Here is a 20,956-nt window from a genome sequence, read left to right as displayed (position 1 = left end):
GCGCTCAGTCGGCGGGACGGGGGGGCGCGGCCTGCGATTGGCTCGGGGAGCAGCCGGCGGGTCACGTGACGGTGCCCCCGCCCTCCGCGCTCTTTATAGCCGCAGTCAGGGCCGGAGCGGGCGGCCGCCGGGGCGCTTCGGAAGGGTTCTGTGGGGTCCGTGAGTGGGGCCGGGGGCAGGCAGTAGGCAGTGGCGTCCGCCGTGGGTTTTGGGGAGGGAAGAGGGAGAGGCGTTCCACCTCGTTTGAGCCGTTGGGGGCGAGGGGGGCCGCAGGCTTTCATGGCCGCGTGTGGGTCTTGGCGGGTTCCCGCCTCGCTCCCGCATTGGCCGTGGCGGCGAGGGGGGCGGGGCGCGGCGCTGCGGGTTGGGCTGGCGGGAGCCGGAGGGGGAGGGAACCGCCCACCCCTCCCCGCCATCTTGGGTGGGCGCCTGAGAGACCCCCACCCCCACGACACCCGCCTTGCGGAAAGGCTTAACGGGGCTGTGGTCAGTGGTGGCCTCCGTGGGAGACTGGTGTGGCAGCGGCGGCACGGGGTGTCCCTTCAGGGCTTCGGGGTTCGTGTCTCGGGGATGAGCCCCAAGGGGGGCTCCGGGAGAAGAGCCTGCTGGCCACGCGGTTCATGAGTGAAGTTTTAATGCTGTCGTGAAAGCTGATAAACTGAAATTGTAATATTCTGTAACTAGTGTCCCTGAGCTTCGGTTGCAGCTGGATGTTAAAAATTTTTTTACCTTTCCCTCTTTTCTTTTTTCTCTTTTTTTGCAGTGATCCTATGAATTCCAAAATGAAACAGAAACTGAATGGGGAAAAATCGTCAGGATCTATGCAGGTATAGGCTTTAACGTCTTGAAGGTAGAATATGGGAGCAGATATGGGATAGAAAATAGACTATAGAATTTATTGAGAGTATCTAAAACATAGAATTTGCTTTGTTCTGAGGTTTGCGCTCGATTTTCTGGGAAATGGTCACTCTGTCTGACACAAGTTTTATATCCACTGAAGGAATACAAAGGGATCTGTTGCAATGTCCTTCCACCTGGCTTATGTCCTGTTGGCTTGAGTAACCTCCTGGCAGGCTCAAGCCTGGTGTGGCTTGAGAACACTCTGTCCTGCTTGGGAATATGTGCTTATGACTACTTTTTTTCTTATTGCTCAGCAAGTCTTTTTTACTTTTGACACTGAGCTTGCTGTCTTTCCGTGTGACTTACATTTTACGTGCTAGCTACCTGCCTCAGTTCGATTACTGAATCAGTCTGGCTGTTAAGGTATTGTAGAGTAGGTTCTGTTGCCTGGCCTCTGTCGGGATGAACTTACTAAGAGTTAAATCTGTCTTCACTTGAGTATGTTTTAACTGAAGCATTCATGCAGGTAGTTCTGTTTCTAAAGTCACACTCATGAACCATAGTTGCCTTGGAATTGTTAGAAATACTTAGAGGATTTAGGTTTTTAAGAGGTGACTCATAAGAAGTTACTAAAGTTTATACCTGTTCAGTCTTGTTACAAGACTCTTTTGTTAAACCTTTTAATGGAGGCCTTAATCGGAATTGTACAAATACCATGTAAAATAGAGGCTAGCAGCCCTCTGTCATGAGGGATAGAGTGATTGTAATGAAAATTTCTGGTATTAATGAAAATTACTAATTGATAAGCCTGACACATACTCATGGTAATCTTGTCCTCTAGGGTATGAATTCCTCAGTGTGGCTTTTTGCTTTTTCAATGGATCAACTCAAATACTAGTCAATAATTTCTTGGCAGAGTATACTTAACTCTAACCTTCAATAGCAGCAATGACACACGGTGTGATTCTTGTTCCCAGAGCAGTTAGTGTTTGTCCTTTAGTTCAACAGTAGGATAATTGGTGGCAGAAACTACCGTGGGAAAGGTGAACTCTTGTCATATGAAGTACAGTGTGAATCGGTAACTTTCTCACGCTGGTGTGGCATTGTATTCTGGCTATTCTTGCTTGGTTGTCTGCCATTGTTTGCTATCTCATGGTGGCAGTGTAACCAACCCAATCAGAAAGCTTTAATGCAGGAAATGGGTATTTATGCGTGACGAGATAGGTGATAAACATACTGTTTATACAAAATAATAACTTGTCTGGGTCGAAGTAAGGAAGCTTTAGATCCGTTTTAATGGATAATTGAAGCAACACATCTATTTAAGTGAACACCACTTTGAGGGTGTGTTCACGGGTAACCAAACCAGGTACTGCCTGAAGCGATGTGTGTGACTTTACCGCATAAACTTGCAACTGCAGTTACTTTTGTCTCTGTCCCCCGAAGTCTAATACTGCTGTTGTCAAATACAACTTAGAGAGCTTCAGCTGAAGTTTACATGTGTCACTGATAACTAAATCCTGTTCTTTATCCTTTAGTCTATGTTAAGGTTTATGTAAACTTTTCATCTTGAAGAGACGAACCATGGGTTACTTTAATGGAAGCATGACAAATTCCTAAGTTTCATTTTATGTAGAGAAGAGTAGCAACTGTCTGAAGCCATATTTGTCTTTTCAGAAGTACCTCACAGACACCACAAGCAGTGCTGTCCCAAGACAGACTCTTAAAATGATTCAGCCTTCAGCAACAGGTTGCCTGGTTGGCAGAAGAAATGAGGTATGAATTAAAAGATAACCCGTAGATGTGTAATTATTTCTACTCATAGTGAAATGCTTTTGAGCTTTTAACTGAAAACTAATATATTTGAAAACACATATAATCCATTAACTAGTGTGATACAACTTAAGCTTACTATTATTTTAGTAATAAACAATATGAAAAACTAGCAATTTCTGAGTACTTCAGGAAAGTGTTTGAGATTTTTCTTTTGTTTAACCTATGACTATCAAGAAAGATGTCTGTAAACTAGAACTATAACGTGAAGAAATTGCGGCTTATAAAGACTTATTTGTATTATTAAGTGAGCAGACTTACAAGTTTTTAGTTTTCTAAAAAAAGCTGAAATGTTGCTCTGAAGTTAAACCTGCCTGTGTGTTATGCAGAAGAAATCTTCAGTCAAAAGGAAACTCTGGAATAACAAGTTTACCTCAAAGCCTTGTAAAGCTGAGGTGTCTGTGGACAAGGAGAAAGAAAATGAGAATATGAATGATGTCATTCCAGCTGTAGATCTCATGACAAAAGGTATGTTGGAACTCCTGAAGTGGTTTTTTAGCACTTAAAATGATATGCTCCCATTGGAATATAACTTGAAACATGGTTTCTTTGTCAAATAAGGGCTTTGTGGTTTTTTAAATACCTAGCATGAATTAATGATACCTGTCCTTTATAGTACAGTAAATACAGTAGAGATATTTAATGTTTAAGGATGAGTTTATGGTAACCAGTAGCAGGGAACCATTGTGTGCAGCAGTATTAAGAAGTGCTGTAGCTTGTTACTTTGGACTGGCTACAAGCTTTCAAATTACTAATAATGAAGGTGAAATGAAAGCCTTTTTTGGCAGCGTGTGCTGCATGTGCAGTTTCTCAGAACGATTAAGCCTTTTATGGACAGTGACTTGTAGAAGACAGAAGTCTTACTCCCAAAGTATGCATTCAGACTGACATTTGCAAATACAACCATTTTGCAAAGCCTGCAGCTATGCATGAGGCAGCTTCTTGAAGACTTTGCCTGTATAGACATTAATATGGTATATGATCTTGGTTTTTGGTAAGCTTATGTCTCTAGCTGTAAATTTACAACTAGTCTCTGGGAAAACATTATATGGAGTGAGTTCTTATCATGGTTTACAGAACATGTCTAAGTTAGGTATCCTAAGGTGATGTCAAGAATTCAGTCTTAGTACAGACTTACTCTAGCTTCTTACTTCAGGAAGTCCTTCACATCAATATTGGAAAGAAGTGGCTGAAGAAAGGAGGAAGGCTCTGTATGAAGTGCTTCAAGAAAATGAAAAGGTAGCTAGTGAAAGATAATTAACTTCTTTACTACTGGCTGTTGTCTTCCTGTTTCAACATTTTGTTCTTTGAACACAGTTGCACAAAGAAATCGAACAGAAAGATGGTGAAATTGCCCGCCTAAAAGCAGAAAATGAAGAGCTGATGTCCCTTGCTGAACATGTACATTATATGACCAGCGTGATTGAGGTACTTAAATGACTTTTCAGTTTTTGTTGTAGAATGAAAAAGTGAGAAACCAGCCAAGGTGTTTTTAATGAATCATGACTTCTGTTTTGTGTGCCCACACAACTCTTCAATTTAAATTACCGTCTGACCCGTTTCCTGTGGGATTGTTCTAATCCAGAGGCATAAAGCCCTTTCTAGGGGATGAGGCTTTCTACCTTAGAACCCACAGGAGTAATGACAAAGTACTAAGAGCAATGTTTTCTGAAGGGGAGATTCAACCTATTATCTTAACAGAACAGGCTTTGCATGTTAGAGATGGTGACAAGTGAAGGAAGGGTTCACTTTCACTTTTCCGAGATGACTTGAATTCAAACGCTTAATAGGTTGTGGGAGGTTGCTGGCTAAATGAAGTGTTTAGTTCCTGAAAGGACACAGCCACTACAAACTTGAAATGGGCACACAAAGTGGAGTAGTGAGGGAGAAGGGAGTACCTATGTCCTTTACAGTCAAGGTTTCACTGAGGAATTTCCAGTGTTGTGGCCCAGAAATGGCTAATGTACAAAGTCTGTAGGGTTCATAAACTTGTAAATTTCCAAACAGTTTCTTTTGAGTATTCCCTGGGGACAGGTAGTTGTGACCTTTCTACCAGGAGTAGGTTGTCTGTAACAGCCTATGAAGCTGTGGTAAACATATAGCCATGAAACCCTGATTCTAAATTAGGTGTTTTGTAGGGATTGAGGTCTTAACTGGGACAGAAAGCTGGGTGCCTAGCAAATATTTTGATTCTCTGATTAGACTGGGGAGGTGGAAACAAAATGGAAGACTAATCAAATTGCTTGCAGTAATCAAGAAGCAAACTCGATCAAGTTAACTTCCAGTTAGTGCAATTATTTACATCAGTCTTTCAGGACTCCACTAATTTGCTGCACTTGAATTTTTTTTGGTATTCAGGGAGTGCTGCTTGTCAGTGATAAATCCACAGGCAGAAATTAAATCACTTAAGGACTTAAAGAACTAAAGTAGTTGCAAACTTCTAAGTTCCCCAACAGCTGAGTTCACTTACTGGTTGTAAGCTGCTCACTTCTGAGGCTTTAATGAACCTTAAGTGATACATCGAACAACCAGAGCCTCAAAAGCTGCTTCTTACAGTCCTGTTTTTAATTCCTTAGATCAGGTTAGGTAAGGAACTTGTAGTTTGATCAAGTGCTAGAAACTGCTGGGTCTTCTAGTTCATCTAGACTTAATGTAGGTTCATTATGTCTGATTTAAAAATTATGAACTTAATCTGTTGTATAGTAATTTTTCTAAAATTAAACCTATATAGTACTAAATTTAATATTAAACTTGGGAAGCTGGTTCTCACATCTTAGGTTGCCTAAGGTAACCTGTCCTATTGAAGAACCTAAGGAAAACTTAACAGTCAACAAAGCAGATGTGGTCTATGAGTTAGAGGTAGCAATTTGAGTTGAACTCAAGTGTCTAAGAATTTTTGTGACTGAGGAATGTTTTAATTACAGCAACAATCTCCAAATGAAGATAATTAGTTTGCTTAATTCAATATGCGCAGTGTTATTTCACTGTCTATTAAGTAGAAAAAGTATTAAGTTCACTGTCTTCTGTTTGTTTCTAGAGGCTAACTGGGCAAGCACCTGACAATCCTGAGACACTGAAGAGTTTGGCTGTAGAGGAATCCAAGCAAGAAGAGCTTAACTGTGGAGACATGCAGACAGCACTTCAGAAGGGCCATAACAAGTATCATGTGGCTTGATGGAGAGTATATCAGATCTTGCTTCAAAGGAAGCAAATAATTTGCAACTGTAATGACAGCCTTTAAATAGGCTTGTGTATGTGGCTTTTAATTGCGAACTCCCTCTTGAAAGGATATAGTAAAACTTCTCAGGTATAGAAACTCTTGTGGAAGCATTACAGCTGTTGGTTTTTAACTGGAATTATGTGGTAGTGGGAGTATCAGGATACTGTGTAGAAGACTTACTACCAGCTACACTTAGTTGCTTGTATAAACTGCAAATACTGTGTATTTCAAACTGCTGTGTAAATATCAGTTGGTCTGACATTATACATGAAAATTGATAAATAAATCTTTGCCTTACTAGAACAGCCTCTTAATTGAGTGGGAATGGCTAGTTCTAGGTTTAAGTCAACTGTTGCTGCTATAGATGGAAGCTTTCAAGTTTTTAGGGAGTGCCTGGGAAGACTTTAACTCCTTAGATGTGCAGAATTCTTGTTTTGGTGGATAGGGAAAGCAAAATAAAACTTGTGTGCTGCTGGTGAGGCTTCAGAATGTCAAGAAAAGGTAATAAAAGTCAAGGTCTAAAGTTTAATTATACTTTTCAGGGTTTTTAAAATTGCCTTCATCCTTTAAGAGAGCCTTTCCAAGATGTACAGATGAGAGCTTAAATAAGTAGAAAGTGTTAGTCTATTTTATGGGCTTATAAAGAGAAGGTGTGTTCTTGCTCCTAATAGCAGCTGTACTGAAAATTAGATGGAGACAAAGCAGCCTACACTTTGGAGTTATTCTGAAAGGAAACTCAATGTCTGTTTTCAAAGTACTGCTCTGGCATTTACCAAGAGATGAGGCACCTTTTCACAAAGATAGGGTTTACAGGAATAAAAAGAGCTCTTTAAAACTTTGAGCACTGTAGCTGGCATCCATATGGGGGGGAGGGTGGGGGTGTGTGTGGAAATGCTTGCAGTTGAAAGCAGAGATAGAAGGGGAGAGTAAGTTGAATGCATGTTTTCCAGTTGAGTGAACTCTGCAGTTCTGTAAGTAACAAGGTCTTACAGGGAGAGGCTCTAGAAGATGGTGGCCATTGCAATATCTTGTGAAGAGCTTAAAGTTCAGTGGCTTTCAGGAGGCAGAGATAATTGGAGGGATTCTGGCTTTGCCAAAATGGGCACTTCAGGGTATATGTGAACATGTCTGTGGAGCTATCAGATTGGCACCTTTAGATTCCTTCCATATCTTATTCTCTCCCTGAGGGCATCAGTAAGTTAATGGATGTTTCGCAACTGAAATCAGTTGTGGCATTCAGGGAATGTTGGAACCATTGTAAGAAGTAATATTCTTTCTGGCTTCCATTTCACCTGGAGTCTGGTAACAAGTGAGGCATCATATATCCTGGGAACTTCTGTAAACAAAAAGATTACACATGCCAACTGGTGCTCTAGAGGGTGCTTAGACATAATCCTTTCCACCACGGAGCAGAAATGGTGACAAAGGTGTGTCCTTTGACTTCCACTGATGCTGTGTTAAGAAAAAACAGACAGCTGGATGCTGGGTAACTGCTTTGCACAGTAACTTTGGTTTGGTTTTTTTTCTTCAAAAGAAGTAGATAATACTGTCAAGTGGCTTAAAACTTTCCTATCTCAGATTGTAAGCAATTTTAATGTCAAAGTAGTTCTTCAACAATAATAAGGAAACACATAAACTAAATTGCACTGCATAAAGATTATTATAAAAAGATAAATCTTGAGTTATTCATAGTTAACAGTCATTCTTCAAAGGTGGCTTTATTTTTAAACATTGGGAATATTTTGCTTTTGCAGAGACTGTAGAAGGGAAGAAAGCACTGTGGTATAATTAGCTGGCCAGGCAAACCAATCCAACTGAGACAGCAAGCACAACTTCTTTCCACCATTTCACCTCCTGATCTGTGAACTGCTGTAATACAGGTGCTGTTGCTAGAACAAAGAACTGCCAGGAATTAACAAACCCAGAATTTGCATGCATTATCTGCCTCTGGCTCTTCCTTATTTTCATCAAGATGGTCAAGAAGAATGTTTGTTAGATTAAATCTTGTGTTTTTTCTTGATTTTTTTTTTTTTGTTAAATAACAGACAGGATAGTCTCTTGAATAGCTGGATCCTTATTTCTGTTGAAATGGATTGTGTACAAAATCATGTAAGTTCTTCAGGTAAGCTGATGGATGTATTGCAGCGTTTGGCCTGCCTGCAATAGAAGAACTTGCATCAAAAAGACATGGGCCACTTAGTAATTAATATACTTGCACCAGAAGCCGTCAAACCAAGGCTACTATGGTTTTATTAGCTTTTAATTTGTTAGCAGATAGTTTGCTGTATAAACTCTTGAAAAAAAACATGCTGCAGGGAAAGACTGGGTATGGGAGCTGACTTGTGGTGTAGGAATAAAACCCATATACATGCTCATCTGTCACAGATGTATTGGACCTTGATCAACCTCCCAAGGCTTATCAGAAATATTACTATAGGAGTGTTGTCAGAGGTTTTATGATGCTGCATTATCTGCTGTTCAAAAAAGCTTCTAAAAGGGTCAAGTTTCATTTATTGTCCTGAAAATTCCTGAGTATTTTTAAAAACATGGATGTGGTAGAGCTATCTTATAGTAAGTATTGGAACTTTGTATGCATGTGTGAAAGGCTTGTCAAATGTGTAGAAATTATACACAGATTGTGTAATTTGTTCCCTTACAACCATCTGACCTTTTACTTTTGCTGAAGTGCATAGGGAAGCTCTCATTTACCACTGAAATACAGCTATGTAACAGCTGAAAACCAGCATTGCTAAAGACAAAATTTTCATATCCAGCTATGTTACAAAGATCATTCTGTCTAGCAGAGTAAAATTATCAGTTTGGAACCTATCTGCCGAATGTGATTCCAAGAAGTCATAAATGCTTTTGTGCACCAACTTGTCCAGCATGCTGACTCCCTTTCATTGCAGGGGCTGTGGCCACGATCTTGTCTTTCACTGAAGTATCCTAAGGCTGCTCAGAAGTGCAACTGCATCTCCTGTGTCCTAGCACTTCTCCCATAAGATGTGCATGTCCTAACAGGACAATTTCAGATATGTAAGACTGAAGTGTGGGGAGACAGGCTGTTTGCAGGTGTCAGATGTTTCAAGAAGGAACAGCTGTGCAGGGATGAGCAGAGGCAAGTGAAGTGTGGAGAGGGTGGATGGCTTGTGTGAAGAAAAACTTGTAATCGGTTTAGCAAAAATACCAATTTTTGTGTAAATACCTATTGTATTTAAGACAATGTATGGAGAAGTGAATTAGACCATAATAACTGGGCAACTGAAATAATTTGGTATCTGGCATTGTATTGTCTTACGTGAGGGCCTACAGCATTGTCATGTGTTGCAGCTTGTGCATAAGTAATGAAGTTAGTCCTTGATTTTTGCAAGGCAGCACACTGCATATTCATTTCTTTTTCCATAAGGGCCATCTGAGGTTGTTTTCAGAAGTGGATTTGAGATTTTGAGCAGAAGGTTTGCAAATCTGCCAAGGCCGTGTGTTTCCAGTACTGTTGTTCTTGAGACTGAATTGCATTATCATCAACATTCCCTTCAGTAGAAAATGTTTACTGTGTATTGTTATCTCTGTTTCTGTTGTGGTAATAACACAGAGTAGTTCAGTGAGTGCTAATGGTGTTCTGAGAAACTTCTAATTTGCTGCTGCTTTGTTGATCTTCCAATGACTGCTTGTAATGAAATGTGATCAGCTGTGTCCAAGGTCAAACCCTTGGGTATGAGGATGCCTCTGTTGTACCCTTGGGGGCACCACAGCCTCTTGAAGGGGGCTGCTGTGGATCACATCATCAGGATAATTCTGTTGTAAATCAGCAAAGCAGGGGTCCGTACTTAAGATAGTCTATCGGTTCTATTGACTCCTAATTTTGAATGTTTAAAGTCAGCAATAATCAATATGTAGAAGACTGCAGCATAGGGTAAAGCTATAATTGATAGCTTTGAAGTTATGCTAGGTACAGGAGGAGCCTTACCAATAGCAGTGCGAAACTCTGGGCAGCCTGACTTAAGGTGCTGCTGTAGCTGGAGCAGTATAGAAGCTCTAGGGGGTTATTATCTACCAGGCAGAATGCAGAGAGACGGTAACAGTGTGGCAGGGGTAGCGAGAACCACCATAGCTCATGAAAAGCATGAGGTAAGAATAAGCCACCAACAAAACCACCACGCAAACCCCCTTTCCCGAGCACAGTTTTCCTGGTGAACTCCCTCTCTTCTGTCTCCACCACTGCAGAGTTATTTTGGTACAGGAACATTTTCCTACCTTTTCTGGGGTGGCCCAGACCTTTAAATTTGTTCGAGTCAACCTGCTGCAGCCCTAAGAAACAGGTTTTATAATTACTGCCTGCTTGGTTCCTTCTTTGCTAGTTGGTAAGTGTCTGTCTTGTTACATTCCCCTCTCTGTGTCTGGTTTTTCCTACTCCACAAAGGAGAGCTCTTGCATTAATGTGGTAGGAAAAGGGAGCATTGTCAGCTCTGTGAGCATAAAAATGTAGAAGTTATGAGACAAATGGTTTGTTCCTTTTTTGTTTGCCTTCTGGTTTTGGAAGCTTTAAGGTTTGTTTGCCTTTTCAAGGGTTTGTTACTCTGGGGGATTTTGTTTGGTTTTGTTCTTAAGAGTGAGTTATTCATATGTTGTCATGAATAATGTTCGGATGTGATTCTTTGTTTTATTTAACAGTATTAATGCTTAAAGTGAAATTTAGCTTCTCTACATCTATATCCCAGGTTCAAGTTTCAGTCTTGGCTACCACAACAGACCTAAATTTGGTCTAACTGTTCCCACTGAAATTCCTGTGACCTTCCTCATTCACTTTAGTGAGAGCAGGGTTTGCTCCTGTCTGGTTCATGTGAGCTCTATATGTGGATTTTAATGGTTATAGGGGTGAGCAGATCAGCTTGAGGTCCATAAACTTCTCAAAGGGTGGATTTAAACTACAATGAGATGAAAGTAGCTAGAAGTAGACAGAAGCTTCACGTAACATGGTACCTGTGTATGTGAACAGCCCTGTACTCTGCAGCTTTGGCGCTCTGCTCGATAGGCAGTTCTGCGTTCCCCAGGTCTGTGCCATAAGCCTGAATATTTGTACGAGGAAAAGGAGTATCTGCTGGCCGAGATCAGTCTGTCTGCCTTCACAGAAGGGAAGAAATAATCAGCTGAAATTTGGTAAGTCGTGGAGCCTCTTCAGCGCATCTTCTGCTAGTCCTTGTGGAGCCTTTCTTGATAAGTGTCTTGAATGATACACAAGGCTGGTTTGCTCTGAATTTAAACTAGGAGTAGCTACAAACCAAAGGTACTAGTACATGCTTGAAAGTAAACTCATTGCTGTCATTCCTAAGTGACAGTTCAGAAAGTAGCACCTACAACCTGATGACATCATAGCTTTTGCTTTAACAAAGTTGTGTTCTGTGCTGTGATAGGCAAACTACAAGCAATATTGTGACACAGTATGTATTACAGGTAGGAGCTTTTGACAGGTACAGGAATATAAGAATATTCTCATCTTCTTAAACAGCATATGCCTCTTGCTGATGCTCTGGGACAGGAGTAAGGGCCTGCACAAACACGTTGAAGCAACCAGGGAAAGAACGCTGAGAGTGGGCACAGTCCTCCCTTTGCTTCCAAAATAGCATTTTAGTTTAAAACTGGCTTTTTTTAAAATGTGCTTTGGCTCACCTCACAGAGGTACAACTAAGAGCAGTGGTTTTCACTGTAGCTTCATCACTTCTCTATTTCCTACTTTTGTGGTTTGTGTTTGTTTCAATTACTAAAATAGTTTGCCACTTAACCCCTGCCTTGGCCAGCAGAAAGATGAAAATGCAGGAGTTCTGCATATTAAAACACAAGCTAGTATTGCACCATTTCTCCCCCTTCACAAGAAGTTGCGATTCTCTGTGACCCCTCAGGCAATAGTCCTTGCGATGTGTGTTGTTCACTTGCTCTAATCTAGATGTTTTTGTAAGATCATAAAGTAATGTCCTAAGTCTTAACACAGTTGATACAGTATGAAACAGAAATTATTTCTACGCTGTAAATCTAGCAGATGACTTCATATAATTTAGCTAAACTTTTTGAGACTGTTGTGAAGTCTTGTCCTGGTGACGAGGTTTGAAAAGACAAGTGTTCCCTACAAGCCTTTTCCCTTAATATTGCTAAACACCTCCCTAATGGTTTGTCCCAAATCCAGCTGGAAGCAGGTGGCTCTTACTGAGCCACTTACGGTACTGGGAGCTGACTTGCGTGATGTTTGAAGGTTGTATGAGCCTCGCAGTGGAGAGGCTGCTGATAGAAAGAGTGGCTATCTGTATGGACTTGTGTGCTTAGTAATTAAAGAATAGTCTGTCTTATAACTTAACAATCTTTCTTATAACTTAAATGTGATAGGAAATGTGGTGAGTAGAAATGCCACAAAAATAAAAGCAAAAAAAAAAAGCAGAAGCTGGCACAAAAGGACACATTGGACCTTAGAAGAATTCAGGTGATGGTATAGATGGCATGGTATAGAAACCATGGCATGGTTATTTCACATTCTGCGAAAAGAGTCTATATCTCTCAGTAAACAAGTAGGCATTTTGAAATGTACAAAATGTACTTTTTTCTACTTGAAGGAAGAAATATACATTTATAAATATACAGATATACATTGCAGTAACAATCACATTAAAAAACCCAAAATGACATGACCCCTGTCTGCCACTGTGTTTAGTGCATGAGGCTTTCTTTTGACATGAATTGTTTGCAATCTTTTCTATGTAGCCTATGCAAATTTGGATACTTTAATTGACATGTAAATAGCATTTCATGCATAATGAGCACAGTACAATAACACTCTTCTGTTAAATTCTATTCACCTCCTCTGTTAACTTAAGGCTTGTAATCAACAGCTTGAAGCACTTGCTGTCTTTCATCCTTGCAGGGAGGGGGGGAAAGCATTCACTTCACCCTCTGTTTATTACTGCCTCCGAGGTCTGCTTTAGTTTGTTCTAGTTCTTTATATTGAAATCTCTCTATAGAAGCTATGATCCACTAATGAGAGTGTATGAAATCCTGCCTGCAATTTACAGGACCAAATGGCTTTGGGGACTTGCGCAATTAGCTGTATTCACTCCTTCTCGGAATAAATAAATGCGCTTTACCTTTTCATTTAGTTTTCGGAAACCTACATGATTGTTTCATCCCCCTCACAAATCTCTGGATTAATGATGGTTGTTGCTGGAGGGCAAGAGAAAGGAAATAAAAGACCAGCGGAGGCATTTAGAATGAGTCACCAAAGTGACACCTCCCGGGGTTTACATCATGCTGTTTCTGGAGGCAAAACTTGAAGAAACTTGCTCTATATTTCACTGCTGATACAAAACTGAGAAAGCCAAGTGGTGTTCCCTGCTGCTGGGGTGTTGCTGGGGACGCTGCGTGGCAGCAGACGTGTAGCTTGGGGTTGAAGAGAAAGCTGCTTTGCAGTCCTGCTCAGGTGGCCTCCTACTTGTCCTTGTTAGATACCATATCGCAAGTCTCAAGCTTTCATGACAACTTCAAGGAAGTAAATGTAATGCTCGGTAAACAACCTGAAGATGCCAAATTCTAAAAACTCACAGAAGTTTGAGGCTGAATAACTGCAGTCACATTATCTGTTACGAATCAAAGTACTGTTCCTCAGCGTCCAGCTGACCCATCATGAGCTGCAAAGAGGATCCAACAGGATATCTTAAGCTGGATCTTAGATTTTGCTTTTCCTTAAAGTTTGTAAATTGCTACATTTTGGGACATTCTCATAGAATTCTTCAAAGTCTTCCTTCTGCTCCCCACACTGAAATGCAGCTCCATCATACTTTAATGCCTGTTAAATGTAGACAAGTTCTTTTCCACCTAAAAAGCTGTGGCAGCTTCAGTTCCACGGCGGCTTCCAACTTTAACAAATTCCCGGGGAAATTTGTCCAGCTGTTCGTATGCCAGTCTCCCATCTTCACCTGAATGCAAAATGTTTAAGTATGATAATGTATTATATAATTGCCCTACAATGTTTAAAACACTGATTTTCTGCTGTTAGAAAGTACTGATCTGCAGATAACTTCTTCCCCTGTTTAAAATTTCTTATGTTCTTGAAGGCAAATTCACAAATGACTTGGAAAAATTAAGTGCCCTGTGAATGCTCACGTTATTTTTAAAAATTTCTCTTGTAGTTTGCTTGTTTTATTAGAGCAAAACAGAAGCGGATGTGGCTTGTTTGATAAGATGTCAGTATCTGTACACTTGTCTTACTAAATGAACTGTGTTGCTTGTCAAGGTCTCAGTTGCAGCTGTGATAACACTGAGGCAAGTGATGTTTATCCACTTCTACTTTGGACAATATAAAGTTTACCCACTTCTCACATCCTGGCACTTTAAAGAAGTGAGTCTAGGCACATCTTTACTTATATACCACTGAAAAAGAAGTGGTACGTTTGCTAAATTTAGCTATTTTTATATCTCTCAAACCCTTTCCTCTTAGGTTCTGTCACCTATATGTACCTGAAGATAGCATTGAGCCTAATGTGTTGAATTGACGATTAGGAATCAAAATGTTCTCCGTGTGTCATCTAGAAGAGTGGCAGTATGATCTCCCAGTGTTTTCAAAAGTGTCCCTGGGCTAGTAGTTTTATAACCTTAGCAATAAGATGTCCAGCAGCAGGGTGAATTCCTGCTGAATTGGTGAATGAAAGAGTAAGTTTGAAAAGTTTGCCTAACTATGGTTACAGATGGACCTGCACCCATGGAGTGGAAAGTTGTGTTTCACCTAAAGGCCAGATAAATACAATTTTTCTGTGCCACTGAAGTATTGGGGCCCTGAAACTGCAGCTGCACTTGCAGTCACACACTGCTCTGCAGCCAGATTACAGGTTAATGAACAGGGTATCTGTCGTCTCGGGGACAAAAAAGGCCAGTGCAAGGTGCTTGAGGTGCTGTGTGAAGGAGGGCTTGCAGGCTAGGGGCTGTCCAAATAAGCACGTAAAGATAAATTAGATTTGGTGAACACTTGGCAGCGCTAATGGCACTTGAGCGTGTGGTAATGGCAGTAAAGGGGTGATAGGAGGGGATCCCCAAGAGGAGGGTGTATGATATGCAGCAGGCAGTGTGTTAGTCCTGTCTCCTCAAGGCTGCCTGGTGTTCAAATTCATTATGAATTATTTCTGTGTGTCAACTTCTCCTTTGCTATTTTTCCGTTTCTGCTTCCCCCTCCAGACTCTCACAATACAGTTTCTCTTTGGTCCATTTTAATAATTTTCAAAAGAAATTATTTCTAATATATATTTTTAAATGTGTTTGCATCTTGAGGTATGAAGTTTTGTTTCAGCTGAGTCTCATATTTGTATAACTCAAGTGTCCTACATGCTGCTCCATTTAAAAAAGAAAATTAAATACTGCTTTAAAACAGGCAACTCACCAAGTGAGAGCAAGGTTTCGGACGCCACTTTTCTGATCTCTTCGTTGTCAGACTGGCAGAGCGTGACCAGCATTTTAATGCTCTCAGCAGCCTGGGAAGTGCAAAAAACCACATTAGCACCACACAGTACACCATGGTTTTATTTCACAGCCTTGTGTGGAAGCAGTGACTGTCCTCTGCATTGCCTTCCTACTCCAGGGGCAGGGCCTTGGTGAGGACATGAGGAATTGTGTTTCCCTGGGGGGAAGCATCTGTGAGAAGGCATATTTCCTACTCTCAGTGTGGACCCATTCTAATTTTCCTACTCTATGTGCTACATGCATAAATCTGGCTGACCAGCTACATCTGCCACTTCTGACCACAGGCTGGGTGATGGGCAATGGGAGAAAGCCACAAACGCGGCAAGGCACAGGTGTGGCAGGGAGAAGAACAGGAGATGGGCCGTGAGGGAGTTAGTTTCACACTGAGCATGTCCAACCTGGTAGGTCTAGGAAGGCTGTTCTCGCCAGCCTGTGTCTATAGGGGTATGCTGTCTGGTCAGGCCACTCCCTTCACTCCCAGCTCTTCCCTGACACCTACACTCACCAATGTGTCCGCATTTTTGCCTTGCCTCTCCTATTTTGGGAAGAAAGCAAGGAAATCCTGTTCTCTGCTACAAAAATGTCAGACCTTAGGGGAGAGCAGCTGTCATAGTGTCTCTGGCAGGCTATTTAATATGACAAGAGAAATGAGAGCAAGGAAGGACATGTAATTCCTTGGTGTGACACGTGAAGGAAGATGATCTGAGCCACAGAGCCAGGATTTGTATGAGCCTTGTCGATCTGAGGGACACAGGTCTGGTCTACAATGCCCTGGATCAGGGCTTAGCTACTGTAGCCATTATATTTCACTACCCCGCCTTGAACGTGGTCGCTTGTGCTTGACTGAGGGCAAGCCTGCAGTGGGCGCTTACTGGTGAGTACAGCTTGAACGCTGACGTGAGCCATGGGGCCACAGCACCACAGATGCAGAGTGGGACCTGGCACAACTGACATGGTTTGATGTGGATGAGGCTGCTGCTGGGTTAGCTCATCCACAGTCACCTCTCAGCTGGAGCATTCCCATCCTTGAAATAATATCTGCCAGAAAGGCTTCAGCTTTTTATTTGATCACAAATGATGGAGGTCCTCTTCCTCAGCAGGTGTTTTGTTTGGGTTTTTTTTTTTCCCCCAGCAATTGCTGTTCTTACTGTTTGAGGTGCATTGGAACTACACTGCTCAAGTTAAATGTGTCTAGTGCCAGTTCCCACCACTGGTTCCTGGTCTGCCTTTTCCTGAGAGATCAAAAACCCCACTGCGTCCTGCATGTAGGAGAGTAATGCCCCTCACCATTGCCTCTCGGAGATTCCTGCCAGCATCTTGTGCAGGGGAAAAAGCTTTTTCTTTATTTAAACATATTGGATTATGTATTGGATGGTATTAGTGTGTCAGTTCTGGCTGGGATGAATTTAGATTATTTTAGAGCTGTCTTCTCCAGGGGAAAGTCTTGAGGGAGAAATAATCAGTCTGTGGTGGGTCTGTCTCATGGAACCTGTTTTTTTTGGCTCGGTGTCCCGTACCAGTCAGGCTTAGGCAGCTGCTGTTTCCCATGGCTCTGTACAGCCAAAACAAAAGCAGCATTTTTCCTTCCTGTCATGGGAGTGCAGAAATGGTACCAGACACTAGCTGAAGCTGTAGCACCCAGATGTACCAGCTATTTGTCCGTATGGTTTGTATTTGCTGCTTACAGCCGCTCTGTGTGGTGTCACAAAATGAGCTGTCTCTCCCTTTCTCTTCTCCCACTGCAACTCGTGCATTGCTGCTAATTTTATCCTGGGAGAGGGTGATTTTTTCCCCTCTCAGTCAGTACTCTGCAGATTAATAACTTTTTTTCTCTGTAATGTGGAAGTAAGTCTCCTAAAATCAACATGAGAGGGAGGAAAAGATAAACTTCTTCACCATCACAGAACCTGGCTGGTTCTGCTAAAATGAAGCTTCTAAACTGTTCCCAAACAGCACGATATCTGTAAAACAATGCAGTGAAGCAATGCAAAACAAAAGCACTGCTGCCGCTATTGCAATTTTGGTTTTGTCATTTGTCCCTCTCAGATGTCCATTTTTTAAAGTAAAGCCACAACTGAATTCCTTATATCTTACCTTGAGGTATCTTAGAGCCAAGCAAGCTGCTTTCTGCAGCTGGAGGTTGGGCTGAGTTAGTGCTTCACAGTAATAAATCAAGGCCTGAAAACAGATAAAGAATAGTAACTAAAATGTCTGTACCTGTGTGGCGCAGAAGGGTGGAGCGTGGAGTCATTGCTACCCTACTAAAGGGAGAGGGACTGCAGCCCACCTCCCTGACAGCGAGCACATGGGAGGGAGAGGCACAGACTGTGCTACAGGTAACGTGGTTGGATGATTCCCTACAGCAGATTCAGGCCAGGCCACTAGTTATAGCTTAGTAGTCTTTTAGCTTTTAGCGAGGAAAAGGTGACATTAAAGTGAGAAGCACAAGCTGGCATCCTTGAGGGCCTTTCTGCATAAATCACCAAAGAGCTTTAAATGGGCCTTGGGGTCTAAATAGCTGAAGAGTTGACCCTTGAGATGGTCCCTCTAACGTAGGGATAATAATAAACAGGCTGGGATGGTCCCCAGGGGACTGCAAATATCTATTACAAGGTTAGCATGAGCTGCTGGACCATCTTGGTCCTAGAAATTATTAGCTATTGCTGAGCAAACAAAACTAGTGTGTGCAGCAAACCTTGGTGGCAGTCAGCTGCACAATGACCTCGTCTGCAGCATAAGGCTCCATAATGCCCTCATACAGGGCACCTAGTGGTTGTCCTGCAGGCAGTGAGCCAGGTATCAGCTACACACGCCTGTTCCAGAAGGTGATATTTTCCCTGAGCTGCTGCCTCCATGAAGCTGGGGAGGGGGAAGGATGGTATGAGATATCAAAAGGCTGCAAAAATGGAAGATGAAGCAGGGGCAAGCAAAGAGGAGACTGGATCCACAGAGGAGAACAGCAAAGAATGAGCTTCTCTTTCTCCTCCCTCTGCCTGCCTTCTACCACTCTTCCTCTTCCAGATGCCTTTTCTTTCACACTATCCTGACAGGGAACAAGAAGGTAGTAGGGAAAGGTCTGCCGTGAAAGGGTAGAGGCCAACCCCTAATTTCTTCTTATTCCTCTTCTCCCTTCTCTTTAATTTCTGTGTTTAATCTGGCCCTGCTTGTTGCCTTTGGTATCTGTGATTGACTCAAATCTTAGATCCGCAGCTGAGCTGTATTTGCCCAAGTCAGTCCCTCCGCTCCAGAAATGTCAGGAGGTCCCACAGATGCCAGCCTCCACTGGGAGAAAAATAAAAATTTCAGAGCTACATCTTTGCACGTTGACGATGCTGGGGACTGTTGCCTTGAAGCCTTGGACTGAAACCAAGCCTGAGACAGGCCAGCAGAAATGCTGAAATGTGGAAGATAGCTGGAGAGCACAGCACTCGGTAAGTATTTGCTGAGTTTTGGTTAGTACCTGTTTAGTGAAATGACAGGTAGAAGCAGGCTGGTGTAACGACAGAAACAGACCTGCATATTTGCAGAAGAATTAGACAGGAAATCCCTCTGGATCAGTTTAAATCAAGTTTGGAGCAATTATTTTATAGGCGTAGACATACAGGCAGAAAAAATCTCATGATGATACAGGTCTCAAGTGATAGGTGATTTTCTGCCACTTACCTTCTCCCTGAAGTGCCTGTTTTCTGCAGTAGCTGTCAGAAGTGATGCCACAGTCTCACTGACTTCATTTTTATTTTCATTGAGAAGTAAAGCCAAAGCTCTTAAAACTTCTTGCTGTGGTGGAAGGTTATTGGAGTTTATTTTGGCCACATTTTGCTGCAGTTTTCCATCTTTCACTGACTGTAGCACCTGAACCACAGATGCTAAAAGTACAAGAGGAAGGTCCTTGTTACTCATTTTATCCTCTCGGTATTTCAGATTGCTCCTTTCCCTGCTAGCAATCCTCAGTTTTCACTATACACACAAAGGACATGAAAAATCCCCATCTGAGCAATTGTTGTGGATCCTTATTATGGTGTGTCTTCATGGGAAATTGTCCGGGCTTTAAGCTGGGCCAGTTTCTCAGATGTTCTACCAAAGGAGGAGAGGAGTAGATGTGGTAGGTGGGACACTGCCGCACATACACCTACCCAGACTTATGGGCCTACCTGTCAAAACTTTACTTTCTGCTGGAAGATGTAAGTCCTCACAAACAAAACCCAATATTGTCACTGTATTGCCTTCCAGGGAACCTTTGTGAGAGTGTTTCCTAGGCAGATTGAGGTCTGCCACCAAAAGCCCAGGCTACTGTGTTTCAGAGGTGGGCTGAAATGCCTTTTTCCTTCCAGGTTTTTGAGCAAAACTCCCCAGTTAAGCCCAAATAAAAATGAAAACTAGGCAAGGTTCCTCAAACGCCCTCTCAAGTAGAGAAGACAACTTGGCTTGCCAGGGATTGCAGTCTAGCACACTCTGTGGAGCATCTGCTTCTCTCTTCAGCTATCAGTGGCAGAGCCTGCCAAACACTGAGGTGCTGTGATCCCTTGGCTCGTTAGAAGATCTCAGCACTTCAGAAGGCGTCTCCATAAAGGATGGTGAAAGACCGGAATGCCATCCAAGCTGCAGGCACAGAAAACTTTGCAGACCTTGGGCCCAGCCCGCCACCATCAGCCATTTCCTAAAAACTAACTTTCAACATTTTTTTCCCCCCCATTTGAATATGGAAATAGAAATTACTGAGGGCATATCTGCATCGGCTGCTTTCCCTTGATATGTGCAACTGTTTAGGTGCATTCACGCTTAGTATCCAAGGCACTTCCTTGTCTCCTTTCCCCACTTTTTTTGTAAAATCAGCCTCAGGGCTGAACTGTTCTGTGCTGAGCTCAGAAGGGCACTGATGTACTCCCCCGTTAGCCACCAGGATTTATATACCCTACCTTCTTTTGCGAGCTGCAGCAAATAGCTTCCAAGGTCATTAACACTGTGGCTTGCAAAATAGCTGTAATACTGAAAGACCGTGATGATTTCGGAGGACATGCTGGAGTAGAGGACAGGCTCTGTCCGGTCCAGGATCTGAGACACCAGGATCCTGAAGACTGCAGGCAGCCATAGACAAAGGGACGTGTTAGTGAGAGCAAAAGCTGCTGGCAAAATGCCACAGTCCACTTCAAAGCCAGAAAGAAAAAAATGTATTTGCAAAGCCAGATACTTCCCAACGTTTCTAACCTGAACTGTGGTTAGGGTAGACACTAGACAGACCTTCTCCCTGTCTAGCTCTCATCACCGGAGGATATCTTTGTAATGATGAACGTCTGCCAGTTTACAGATGGCTATTGCAGCATCCTTTCTACCCAAATGATATCCAGAATCGCTAAACACATATCCACATGCACTGCAGTTACATCTCTGTGATGCTGCTGAAGTAGGGGAGACATGCACAGAAGCAGGATTTGGCTTTGCTTTGTTTTATGTTCCTGCATGAGCATGTGGCATGCTGAAAGCTCATTTGAGGCACAGTCTGTGAGAGCTGTAGCATGGAGCAGGAAGAAGAACACTGCCCTGGGTAGGCATCTGCAGTGCAGATGCCCACATCTG

At 42.3% G+C, this 20,956-nt stretch overlaps 2 protein-coding genes across 7 annotated transcripts in view; one reads left to right on the top strand and one right to left on the bottom strand.

Moving 5' to 3' along the window:
- The first annotated feature begins 63 nt into the window (after nucleotides 1-63).
- GMNN (geminin DNA replication inhibitor) lies at nucleotides 64-6,731 on the top strand. Of its 4 annotated transcripts, none has more exons than XM_075084547.1 (7): nucleotides 64-155; nucleotides 764-827; nucleotides 2,518-2,616; nucleotides 3,003-3,141; nucleotides 3,830-3,912; nucleotides 3,991-4,101; nucleotides 5,711-6,731. In XM_075084547.1, the coding sequence occupies exons 2-7, from the start codon at nucleotides 771-773 to the stop codon at nucleotides 5,846-5,848; spliced, it is 627 nt and encodes a 208-aa protein (XP_074940648.1). In that variant the 5' UTR covers nucleotides 64-155; nucleotides 764-770; the 3' UTR covers nucleotides 5,849-6,731. The 4 variants fall into 4 exon arrangements, with proteins under 4 accessions (XP_074940648.1, XP_074940649.1, XP_074940645.1 ...); XM_075084548.1 differs by lacking the exon at nucleotides 64-155 and adding an exon at nucleotides 332-486; XM_075084544.1 differs by lacking the exon at nucleotides 64-155 and adding an exon at nucleotides 347-555.
- A 4,592-nt stretch (nucleotides 6,732-11,323) lies between these two features.
- RIPOR2 (RHO family interacting cell polarization regulator 2) overlaps nucleotides 11,324-20,956 on the bottom strand; it is a 69,980-nt gene continuing 60,347 nt past the window's right edge. For all 3 annotated transcript variants that reach the window (XM_075084543.1, XM_075084540.1, XM_075084541.1), the window contains 5 exons: nucleotides 20,299-20,457; nucleotides 19,046-19,248; nucleotides 17,477-17,560; nucleotides 15,303-15,393; nucleotides 11,324-13,848 (listed from right to left, as the gene is read on the bottom strand). In XM_075084543.1, coding sequence (XP_074940644.1) covers nucleotides 13,748-13,848; nucleotides 15,303-15,393; nucleotides 17,477-17,560; nucleotides 19,046-19,248; nucleotides 20,299-20,457 — 638 coding nt within the window. In that variant the 3' untranslated portion in view covers nucleotides 11,324-13,747. The remainder of the gene's footprint in view (nucleotides 13,849-15,302; nucleotides 15,394-17,476; nucleotides 17,561-19,045; nucleotides 19,249-20,298; nucleotides 20,458-20,956) is intronic.

Source organism: Phalacrocorax aristotelis, chromosome 2, assembly GCF_949628215.1.
Source record: "Phalacrocorax aristotelis chromosome 2, bGulAri2.1, whole genome shotgun sequence".
NCBI classification, from domain to species: domain Eukaryota; kingdom Metazoa; phylum Chordata; class Aves; order Suliformes; family Phalacrocoracidae; genus Phalacrocorax; species Phalacrocorax aristotelis.
The sequence above is the reverse complement of the archived record's forward strand: the minus strand, read 5'-3'. Positions and strand labels throughout refer to the sequence as shown.

Coding starts and splice junctions, on each gene's coding strand:
- GMNN (XM_075084547.1), top strand. CDS start 771: ATGAATTCCAAAATGAAACAGAAACTGAATGGGGAAAAATCGTCAGGA. Junction 828..2,517: donor AATCGTCAGGATCTATGCAG/GTATAGGCTTTA, acceptor TTGTCTTTTCAG/AAGTACCTCACAGACACCAC. Junction 3,913..3,990: donor TGCTTCAAGAAAATGAAAAG/GTAGCTAGTGAA, acceptor CTTTGAACACAG/TTGCACAAAGAAATCGAACA.